A 12,009-nucleotide genomic window follows, 5' to 3' on the forward strand; every position below is an offset into this window, starting at 1 on the left:
CGCCCGCTATCGGTAATGACTGCTGACGTCATGTTTTTTCCCACTGAAGCCATTCGCTGTGGCGATGTTTCGACACGCAAGGCTCCGAAAATTGGTAGTTTTCCGCGATTTATTTTATTTTCCTGGGACTTTTTCTCTGAACAACTGTCATTCCCGGCCGACATCATCACTAGGTAACAAAGTATGCCCATGTTGAGGCTCGTGCACGTTTAATTATCGAATGCCGTAGCGTAGAAGTATCAAAACTTGTTTTTTTGCGTTTTTCTCGAATTCAATGTGTGAATGAAGTACCCTTTTTTGGCACCTCGTCAATTCGCGCTCACAAACACTAGCTACTTGAAATTCACACCGTCCATTGGAAACATAATGAACTCAAACTCAGTGTCTGGGATTTCCTTTATATGCCTTTGTTTTTTTTAATGCGCTCTTAAAGGTGTTGGATGAAGATGCTTTTCAAGAATTTTAATTATCACGCCATATAATTTGAATGGAGCCTCCGAGAAAAAAATCGCAAACACAATTTTGAAGGATATTGTCAAGGCTGTCAATGAAGAAATTCCAACCGGGAATCTTGCAGCGTTTTTGCATAAGGCGGGAAAAACCGGTTTTTGGAAGGTTCAGCAAAACGCCTGTCACGTGACTCTTATGCAGATAATGACCATGTACTGTGCTTGGTCATATAGCTCTATATCAGGGCTTTCAGAAAATGTATATTTTATTGGGGTTTGGGACGTGTTCAATTGAGAAAAAAATAAAAATTTGAAAGTGTCTAAAAGGTATTTATCATCCAGTTCGACAGATTCCCCTAGGGAGCCCCATTGAATGAACAACTAACTGCCCTCTACTTTTCAGCCGATTGTACGATCCGGTTTTCATGATCAGTAACAATCATAAGGTCACCTCGAAGATTGCCAGGAAAATGGAAGCGAATCGAGACTATTATGGCTTTTAACGTCGATTAACGAACGAAAGATGATCAATGTAAATTCATTCAATAATGTACAGGAGTAAATGGCGACCGCGCTGTAACTATGGCAGAATCATTGACTGCTTTTAAGCGGTATGTAAACAGATCATTTCAAGATCCTACGAAAGAGTGCAACAAATATCAAATCGAAATCCAACCTCGAAGACGAATACTTTGACAGTCAGAATCTTAAAATACCTCCCCGTTGCAAGCACAAACAGAGTATTGTTTAATTTTGAAGAAAACAGTTCATTCTTTGGCCAGCGAGCTATTTTCTTAACACTGGAAACATTGAATTGCAATCACGCCTGATTTAATATTTTTCAACTAATGAGTCTTAAACTTTATTTTTTGCCCCCAAAAACATACCTTGAAAAATCCTTCAGCAAAGTATGAGCGAATGTTCAAACTTTTCTTACAGGGTAACCTACGCCAGATTGAAAAACAAACATGTTCGATGACGACCTGTGCAGTGACCTTAGATGACCATGTAAAACACGACAGTGTTACATATAAGGTTACATGGAGGTCATCAGAGCAAAAATAGGTTTTCATCTGAGATTACACGATACACTGTGGAAACTGTACTTCAGTTTCCTATTGTTACTTTGTAGTTTCAAAGTGTACCACACAGAGTATTCTTATTTTTCCTTAGTCAAAATGCTGCAATTCGATGACGTTTTGAAGCATATCCTCGGCAAGTTTGGCAAGTACCAGAAGGTGTTGTACGTTCTAATGGGTCTGATATCCATTCCTTTCTCAAACCATTCTATTGGTCCTGTGTTCCTAGTCGCCAGTACTGACGTCTGGGGCAAAGTACCCGATGCCGCTGAAGTCAGCGCACAGATCTGTCTAGCAAACTTCACAGACAACTGTGCCCAGATGGTGAAAAACCTCACTATTCCAAGCAAGCACAATGTTGGATGTGGTACGGAGTTATATTTCGACCAGTGTTATCGATATAATATTAGCTATAAAGAAATCATATACTCCATTGAGAATGGAAAACCGTCACTGTCCACATGTAAACTACACGAAGATAAAGTGCGACCATGGATGGAGTACGACACATCGCAGTACAAATCTACGGTGTCCCAGCAGGTTGGCTGGCTGTATATTAAGTCGCAATGGTGGTTTCGTGGTAGTTAAATAGTGTGGAAGGACTAAGATATAATTCTTAATATTCAGTGGTTTTGCTGACCCACGTCTGGACGTAGCCCAGTGGGCAAGACCAGTGGTCTGTTGTGATATTTGTGAATGGTGTGTGTAGATGTTTTTGTGTCGGTGACTGAATTTTCGATCCTATGAGAAGTAAATAAGTTCTTAGCCAATCTGGTTGCAATATGATCAATGATTATGTGTATTCAAAAGTCTAATTCTATTTAGAGTTTTTCCCCAAAGTAGCGACCTGCATACTTTAGATTAATTTGAATTTGAAAATTTAAATGCCGTGGAAAGTGCTTGGATCATACCGTGGTACATGTATTCTTTGTATACTTGTCATGATCATTTGCTCACATGCAAATAATATTTTTCTATAGTCCGTTCATCCTTTGATTCAAGTTATTTTTATCAGGATCCGAATACAGGTTTTTCGTCTAAAGGTAAAGGTGCTGACAGTTTGATGCACATGGCAATCTGATTATGAACGGAATGAATTCAACTGATTGGCAATCATATATCGAGACTGACTATTGTGATTTGATAGGACTGCTGATGTACACAGTACCCTCAAAGCAAGATTTAGCTGAGCTAAAAATTACCCATTGAGGGACCACCAAACTGAATGCCACCAATGAAATTATAAAATAGTCCAAGACACATTCCTGAAAACATCTGGTCATATGTAAATATTTGCAGTACAAACTGTGCGTGACACGATGGACTCCAAATTACCCTACAATACGTTAGCTTCTAGACTTACTCTAATATAACAAAAGTTTGTCATCTTGTAACATAGCTGCTTAAAGTTTGATTAATTAGTACGACATATATTACGAAATGAATGTGTTCGACCGATTATTGTAAGTGGCCCTGTACCGATACAGACCATTGCTTCAGATGTACACAACTACGAGCGAGGTTGAGCTGTTAAAGAATTTGGTAGGCCCTGCAGGCTGTCCTTGAATCGTTTGCATATTCCATATATTATACGAGTTTGGCCATACACCGAATGCTTTCACTGAGTTGGATCGTACTTCAGGGCTACACGAATGGACTCAGTTATGCTCCTTGGTTGAGCTCGTTACATTGACAATAAAATTCAGCCATTACCTGAGCAAATGACCTGACGCTAATCATGATAATGAATGATTATACAGTACTGCGAGACACATTCTTGAAAACGTCAGATCATATTACTTGTTTGCAATGCACAGTGCATGAAACAATGAAATAAAAATACTCTACAATACGTACCGGAATGCAGTGTATACATGTAACCTTATAGGCTAAATCAAACATCTGTTTCCAATATTCGTTCAAATTTGCCTAGAGCTGGATGATGATCACTCTTCCGAATGACAAATGCGTTCTCTCATTTCCTGTGCTGTTACTATCAATTTTGTAAAAAAACTAGTCTGAAAAGAAGTTAAAAGACGATGAGCAGGGCACATTACTAAATAAGTCGCAGAATACGAAACTTACGAAATTCAGTTGCTATTATAGTTGGCTTGATTCATACATGTGGATGATCTTGTGGTAAGAATAAAGAACACATTGCTTGAAATATGTTTTTAACTTAAAAATCCACACTTAAGGTAGTGTGCGCCTCGCAAGTGAACGACTTTAACTTTTGATCAAACTTTCCTGAATGAAACGTTCGACCTTTCTCCTACCAAATCAACAATAAAAATCGGGGGTCACCATGCAAAGTTTGGAACTAGCGAAACAAGTTACCTAGCATTTCGCGATATTTGAAAATTCTAAATGGAAGCCATTCCTGTGATAACTCTTTGGGGGAAAAATAAATATTGGATTTTCGAAAAACTAAGACAGGGAAAGTTTTTCTTTCTCCAAGAGCTTTAAAATAAGCCCCCACAAGTGGTAGATCAGAAAAGAATTGAAGAAATTGGAGAGTCCGACTATCTGTCACCTTGGCGCGTTCTACCTTAAGACCAGAAGAAAAAATATGTGTGTTTTCGGGTACCAAACCTGTTATCCTATTTAAATATGTCCGACCCTAAATTTCTCCTCATTTCCAAAAGTGAAGCATGATTTTGCCGAATTTTGATATTTTTTTGGATTCGTCACGCTGAAATAAAAAAAGGCCCTGACTGGCTTACTGTATTTCCCTAGGGCTTGTCGACGGAAATACACATTTTTATCCTTTTCTCCTAATTATAAAAGTACAGAGGACCATTTTTTCTTCGATTCTGACAGTTTGATCTTGTGTGCGACCGTGAGTTTCTAAATGCAATGGCGACGTCCTTCTCCATGGCTGGATTATTGATCGGCTCGTTCGTCTATGGATACCTATTGGACAAGTAAGACAAAGTGTATATATACAAAGCTAATTATTTTTTTTAAAAAGTATCCCACTGCATTAACGTGATTTGAAACATGGGAAATTGTCGCCCTCCGAACATTAGGCCAATTACACATGGTTGCCCGGTCAAATGACATCTGTAGCTAAAACTAATATAAGATAGAGCTCGGCCCTAGGTGTCGCGCCAAAGCTCATAATTAGGAACTTTAATTCCGTCTGATGATACACAGTCCACGCTTATATAGTCAATAAAAGTATTGAATCACGAAAAGAAAGAATAAAATAGAAATAATTGTTACTTGCTATGTACATTGGAAAACACGCAGTTTATTTTGTCACCCACTGATGCGCACAGTTCACACACACACTTCAAGTTGTCAGACCAGGGCAAGTTAGATTTGTCAAAAAGTTGGAAATAAATAAGTTTCTTTTGTACATAACAGTTTGTATTTAACATGATAACTACCTTTGTGTTCTGAAAGGGGTTTATTACGCCGTCATTAACGTAACCGTAGCAACTTTACCGCCAGTATTACAAGTTGAAAACCTTTCTGTCTTAAAACTGGCAATTTGCATAAATATTGACACAGAGCGCGCTTTTCAAAATATGATTTACATCCAAGCATTCTTGACGTGAGTCCTTGTTCATATGTAGGGCAGTTTTCTCCCTCTTTCTATTGTAAAGCGTGATGATAACGGTATTTTGTATCAATTACGAGATGGGAAATAATATTTATCGGGTGATGGAAGCAGTATATTTTATAAATGGGTAGATAAAATAAAGCTTTGCTTGTTTCGTATTCGTTTCTTTACAAGCACTCGTAAAACAAGGCGGCGCTCATGAATTTACGCGAGTACACTTACGGTTATATTGAACCGGTTCGTGCGTAGTCAGTTAGCCTCCGCGCGCGACTATTATTCCTCCTATAATTTACTAATACAAACGTGGTGCATATGAGTGTCTTTTCCACCATGCGTCGACTTCCGTGCATTAGCCTGGTGCCGAAACCCTGAGTTTTTGGTCGAGCCCAAAAAATTCAGGCCCACAATGGTTCTTGGTGGTTATCTTCAAAGCCTACGGAATCAGGATCCGCCTGATGCCACCTTGGCAACCTTGAGAATTTTAATATATTCAAGATGGCCGCCAAGATGGTCACCAAAAAAAAAAACAATAAATAGTAATATGTCAGCTCTATAAAATGCTATGAAAGTGAGTTTGGTGTCATTTGCCAGGTAAACATGGCACAGAAATATATTTCTCTCATTGCCAAACATGTGCAACTCTTAATTTGCATAAAAATCCAAGATGGCTGCCAAAATGACCTCCAAAACAGGTAAAATGTCATATCTCAGCTCAATGAGAAGCTGTTGGAGTCAGTCATTTTGATCTCCTTTGCTAGATAAATTGGGTCAAGCAGTTCATATCTTTCATTGGCTGGCATGTAAAACCCTTAACTTGCATAAAAAATCCAAGATGGCCGCCCTAATGCCTGTTTCAGTATGTAACGAGTCATATCTCAATACACTATGCCACCGATTTTGGTGTTTTTCGGCATGTTTGACGGGTCAAAGAATTGGTATCTTTTGTTATATTTGCTTTAAAAATCAACCATGAAGATCTGAAAATGATACTAACTATTCAAGGTAGCAGCCACGCTGGTTTCCACAACAAATATCGAGGTATATTTTAGCTGAAATTGCATCCTGGAGACTATTACATTACGTGTTCAAGGCTGGAGCATTTTGTTCTTTATGTAAATTGTAAAATAATCCATTGAAGGCCAAAATGGCCACCGAATATCAACTATGGCCACAGGAGAGGAGGCTACAAAAACATTGAGTCGTATCTCAACCGACCTACAAAGCATTCTCGAGACCTATTTTGTTGTGTTTGGTCAATTTTTTTTTTGTAACACAGTTTTCATTTCTTGTTTTCTGAGCTTAGAAAACTTTGTTACAAATAAAACTTGACCAAACACAACGAAATAGGTCTCAAGAATGCTTCGTTGGTTGGTTGAGATACGACTCAATGTTTTTGTGGCATCTACTTTTGTGGCCATCTTTGATAGTGGGAGGCCATTTTTGCTTTCAATGTAATATTTTACATTTTATATAACTATCCTTCAGCCTTGAACGCCTAAAGTATTAGTTTCTAGAATGCAATTTCAGCTAAAATATACCTTGATATTTGTTGTGGAAACCAGCTTGGCAGCAATCTTGGATTGTAAGTATCAATTTCACATTTTCATGGTTGATTTTTATAGCAAATATAGCAAAAGATACCAATTCTTTGATCCGTCAAACCTGCCGAAAGATACCAAAATCAGTGGCATAGTGTATTGAGATATGACCCCATTATATACTGAAACAGGCATTAGGGCGGCCATCTTGGATTTTTTATGCAAATTAAGGGTTGTATATGCCAGCCAATGAAAGATATGAACTGCTTGACCCAATTTATCTGGTAAAGGAGACCAAAATGACTGACTCCAACAGCTTCTCTTTGAGCTTGGATAAGACATTTTACCTGTTTTGGAGGTCATTTTGGCAGCCATCTTGGATTTTTAAGCAAATTAAGAGTTGCACATGTTGGGCAATGAGAGAAATGAGTTCCTTGGCCCTGTTTTCCCGGCAAATGACACCAAAATCTCTTTCATAGCATCTCATGGAGCTGAGATATTACAATTTGCATGTTTTGGCGGCCACCTTGGCGGCCATCTTGAATATATTAAAATGCCCAAGGGTGCCAGAGTGGCATCAAGCGGATCCTGATTCAGTAAGCTTTGAAGATACAGAAGCCACCAAGAACCACTGTGGGGCCGAAAATTTTCGGTTTTGTGCTTCGGCTACATCGTTCACCAATATGCTCAGCGTATATGGTGAAACCAGACTTTAGGTGGCGTCGAGTAAAATCGTCATCGTCAACTTGGCTACCAAGAAAGGTTTGCTGTGACCCTTTCTAGAAATACGTGTTCTAAACGTGTAGCGCCTTAATATGTTGATTCGCCGGGCCTATTATTTGCCATCTTGAAATTGGGCAAATGTTCACCTGCCGTAGGGCCGATAAAATACATTTCTCACACAGTAATGATTTTTCAATGTATATGAGAAGCAAAAGATTTTCTTAAACAACCTTATGATAATGATCTAAATTATTGCCAGAGCATCGGGTAATACTAACATAAGTAAACAATATTATGTTTGTCTGTCAGAAACACACACACACACACACACACACACACACATATATATATATATATATATATATATATATATATATATATATATATATATATATATATATATATATATATATAGATACATATACATGTGTGTATATGTGTGTATGTGTGTGTAGGTGTGTGTGTGTGTGTGTGTGTGTGTTTCTAACAGTTTATGTATCTTATGTTCCTGTCATTGAATAACACTCATTATGATTTCTATTGCAGGATAGGTCGTAAAAAGGGTTTCTTGATAGGTGTTGCTGGTATGACTGTTTTCGGAGTGATCACCGCCTTCTCGACTGGCTTCTGGATGCTCGACTCCTCGTTGGAATGACCTCGTATGGAGCTTATTTAGGGGCATTTGTATTTGGTAAGATACCGCATTCCTGTAATTTAGAGATTCATCTTTTGTTAACAAGAGAAGAAAGACTGTGACAAATGTGCTCGGTTTTGTTTCTTACAGCCTTCTTTCTTACAATGTTCTCATAATTCAGGATTTCTTCCACCTGAAAAAACCTGAATATCACTATAGCATCTTACCCCTGTTACTTTGGTTCTGAGGATGTGCACAATCGCACTTTCTCTCTCTCTCTCTCTCTCTCTCTCTCTCTCTCTCTCTCTCTCTGTATTTTAATTGTTTATAATCTGAAGTTTTATTGATTCTTCTTCCATTGTCTAAAAATCTAAACAAAATCGGTCTTTTATCATTATTGCAGTAGCGCTTGTTTCATGCCACCCAACTGTTGTTGAAATATTTCAACAGACATGAAGAATAATTTTGCCAGCTTTCCTTGCTGTTTTCGACTTTAACTTTTAATATTAAACTAAAAAGGGCTGATTTAAGTGACAACATCTGAGCACTATTGATTTTTTTTCCAACAGAACACCTGATAAAGTCCAACTTCTCAGACGAAACGTTGGCCTTCATCAGGTATTCTGTTGAAAAAAAATCAATTACAGTTTAGATGTGTAAAACGTACATGTCTTTTTGAAAACAGAAAATTACAGAGCAGTTAAGAGCATTTTTAGTAATTTGGCTTACCTAGTGTGTTGGCGCGGGATGGTAAATCTCACACAAATGGTTACAGGCAGGGCTATTTATGGATGATATGTGAGGGCGCCTTATTATGCATAATTACTGAGAACGGCGGTGTATTTAAGTTGCAAGAATGTTGAAGCCTTGAGCTGTTGATGTGCTTAGTTTTGCTATCGATTGCGATTCTAGATTTATGCGGTTGGTGTCATTGGAGTTCCTGACCTTAATTATGCCAATTATGTCAACATCTTGGATTGTGTGGTTTAGTTGGTTGCAATGCAGAGCTACTGTGGTGTTCAAATTTTGCCTGATTGATGATAGGTGATTATTGAAGCGTAGTCTGAACTCTGTTTTGGTTTCTCCGACGTTTTGCTTTTCACACCGGGTGTATGTTATTAAATATATTATGTTCTTTTTTTGCATGTGATATTTTTTATTATTTTGTGTGAAGTTTTGCATGTGGTGCTTTTGAATTCTGTTTCATTGTGTGAGTATTTGCAGATGTTGCAGCCTCTGGTAGAATTGCATTTAAGAAACCTGCTGTTTTTGTAGTGCTGGAAACTTTACTGTGTACCAGCAGATCACGTAGGTTTATATATATAAATATTATATATATATATATATATATATATATATATATATATATATATATATATATATATATATATATATATATATATATATATATATATATATTTCTTTTAAAAGGTTTTTGCGTTGTGCCAACCCTTCAAATGTGCAATGCTGTCTTAAACATGTTTCTGTGTTCTCAAAGGCTGATACCAGAGTCTCCAAGATGGCTATTTTCCGTTGGAAGGAAGGAAGAGGCGGAGAGAATCATAAGGAAATGTGCCCGTATCAACAATGTTCCCGTTCCAGACGATATCTTCGGTGACTCTTGGAACCAAATGAAAATGGGTGAAACTAAGAAGATGGTATGGTTTCAGTAGTACTATTAAAATTTTAGGGGGGATTAATACTGTTACACTTTGTAACGTCGTCGCAGTCAGAAATTGTAACAACCTTAGCTCGGTTATGGAACCAATCTTTTTGTGATTGGAGATTAGGCCGAGCGGTTTTGTCTGTGGATTCTCTGCTAGGTGACTGGGTACCGTACGTTGTGATTTCGAACCCTGTTGAAACCACCATATATTGACATTCAATTTCACTTTGTTTATGACAGTCTAATGTGACATGATCGGGGCTATAGTAGCACAGTTGATTACATAGTTACGTGTCGGGTCTTGCAAGGCTTGAATTCCGAAGTTTACTCGGTGTGAGGAAGATTGGCTTTAGCGAATACTATTGTTCTTAGGTGCTACTTCATTCCTACTAAAGATTACACAGTAGACTAGAAAGGCAAAAAGCAATGCAGGGTATATTTAAAATGTATCTTGGGGACCTATCAAATGTACAGAAATCTTTTCATTTCAATCCTCAGGAATCTCTAGGCTCAGTGTCCAATCTCTTACAATACTAAAATTTATTACTCTGATCGGTTATAGGACACAATCAAAAATAAGAAGGAGGAGGAGACTATGCTGGACCTATTTCAACTTCCTAAAATCGAGAAAGAAGACACTCATATTGTTCTACAACTGGTAAATATTTTAAAAGATGACAACCTTACGTATATTTAATCAGAGTCCCGAGTAGATCTTATTAAAGGTCACATCAATCTGTCGACATGTCTCCTTTGTATGTTTGTGTATATATAAGTGTCTTTATAGGGTATACTTTCGATTTGGGTTGTGTGACATAAGTTTAAAATCATACTTGGTTACAATTGTTTACGCGCGCATTACTGGTTTAGGTATAGAGGAAGGGTCGTAATTTGAAATTAGGTTGGAGCCAATGCTGGATGCTGATTTGTGCAATCTTAGTCACACAAAGAGCGACAGCACTATCATCAATATAAAATCAACGGTATTCTACATTGAAACCGAAGAAGTGTTTCTGTTCATTCCAGGTTGGTCAATACACTTGTCTACTTTGGTCTTGCATTCAACACGTCCAACCTGGGTGGTAATGATTACTTCAACTGTTTCCTGGCCGGGGCTGTCGAGATTCCTGCCTACGCTCTTGGTTTGTTCATCATGGACAACAAGAGAATGGGCCGTCGTTGGTCGATGTTTTACACCATGGTCATCGGTGGAATTACATGCATTGCTGCAGCTTTTGTACCGCCATGTGAGTGCCTTCAGCCAAGTAAAACATATATTCATATAGAAAAATGTGCACCGTTAATCAGAAAATAACATGGACTTAGAGACGTTGATACAGAGATACAGACAAACAGACAGCCAAACATAGAATCATACCTCGATCATGGAAACATCTTACATTGATGTATAGAAATGCCATAAAAATTTAATTTTAATCTTTTAAAGGTGGTGCTACCCTATGGATAGGAATCACCCTGGCTACAATCAGCAAATTTTCGGTAACTTGTTCTTTTGGTATGGTCTACGTGTTCTCTGCTGAACTTTTCCCCACTCCTCTCAGGTGAGTGTACACAGTTTCATCTTTACAAATGCAAGATATTGCCGGCAAAGAATTTTCTGTGCTAGCAAACATAATTTGTTTTCGTCAAAAGTCCGCCAGGTTCCAATTCGCTTCAAATAATGCCGCTAGGTGGTATGTTGTTCGGGAATGGGTTGTGCATACATATGTCACAGGTTTGTAAAACTGTCAGAGATTTACGGTTTTGCCGAATATTTTGCGATTCTATCAAGTTCACTTCAAAGAGAATAGTGCCGCTTTTATAAAGGTAATGCACAGTCCAATCCTATACGGTCAGATGAATTCTTGGCTTGAGTGCAAAATTGCATTTTGGGCACAGTTATAAACATAGACACAAAACAGCACAGAACAGATAGTAAAGCACCGGTACACACAACAAAGTCAAATTCATGAAAGAAAGATATATTGACCTCTGGGCAAAAGGCCAAGAAGTGCTCCTGCCCCACATGTGTCACCCGCCATATATCAATCTGTAACCTGAGTCAAATAGGTAGTGGTCGCCAACTAGGGTCCAATGTCACTGATGCCATCAGCGATCATTTGTCGAAGAGAGATGCTGTATTTATCTACCAGCTTGCGATACCTGCCAAAAAAGCGTTTGAAAGTAGAGACAAGTCTTTCTCTGATGTAACCTTGATTTAACAGTTTGTGTGAGAGATGGCTGTCTCTCTACAAAATCACCATATGAACTGCATGCTCTTGCATATCGAATAAGCTGGGAAATGTATACCGCATAAGCTGGTGAGAGCTGAATATTACTGATGAGGTGTGA

At 38.1% G+C, this 12,009-nt stretch overlaps 1 protein-coding gene across 1 annotated transcript; it reads left to right on the plus strand.

Moving 5' to 3' along the window:
• The first annotated feature begins 1,627 nt into the window (after positions 1-1,627).
• LOC139152852 (organic cation transporter protein-like) lies at positions 1,628-10,972 on the plus strand. Its single transcript, XM_070726204.1, has 7 exons — positions 1,628-2,068; positions 4,349-4,452; positions 7,904-7,941; positions 8,561-8,609; positions 9,490-9,649; positions 10,220-10,344; positions 10,684-10,972. Exons 1-7 carry the CDS (start codon positions 1,628-1,630, stop codon positions 10,970-10,972), a joined length of 1,206 nt encoding a protein of 401 aa, XP_070582305.1.
• Positions 10,973-12,009: the final 1,037 nt, after the last annotated feature.

The sequence above is a fragment of the Ptychodera flava genome, chromosome 16 (genome assembly GCF_041260155.1).
Source record: "Ptychodera flava strain L36383 chromosome 16, AS_Pfla_20210202, whole genome shotgun sequence".
NCBI classification, from domain to species: domain Eukaryota; kingdom Metazoa; phylum Hemichordata; class Enteropneusta; family Ptychoderidae; genus Ptychodera; species Ptychodera flava.

Coding starts and splice junctions, on each gene's coding strand:
- LOC139152852 (XM_070726204.1), top strand. CDS start 1,628: ATGCTGCAATTCGATGACGTTTTGAAGCATATCCTCGGCAAGTTTGGC. Junction 8,610..9,489: donor GAAACGTTGGCCTTCATCAG/GTATTCTGTTGA, acceptor GTGTTCTCAAAG/GCTGATACCAGAGTCTCCAA. Junction 10,345..10,683: donor TTAAAAGATGACAACCTTAC/GTATATTTAATC, acceptor TGTTCATTCCAG/GTTGGTCAATACACTTGTCT.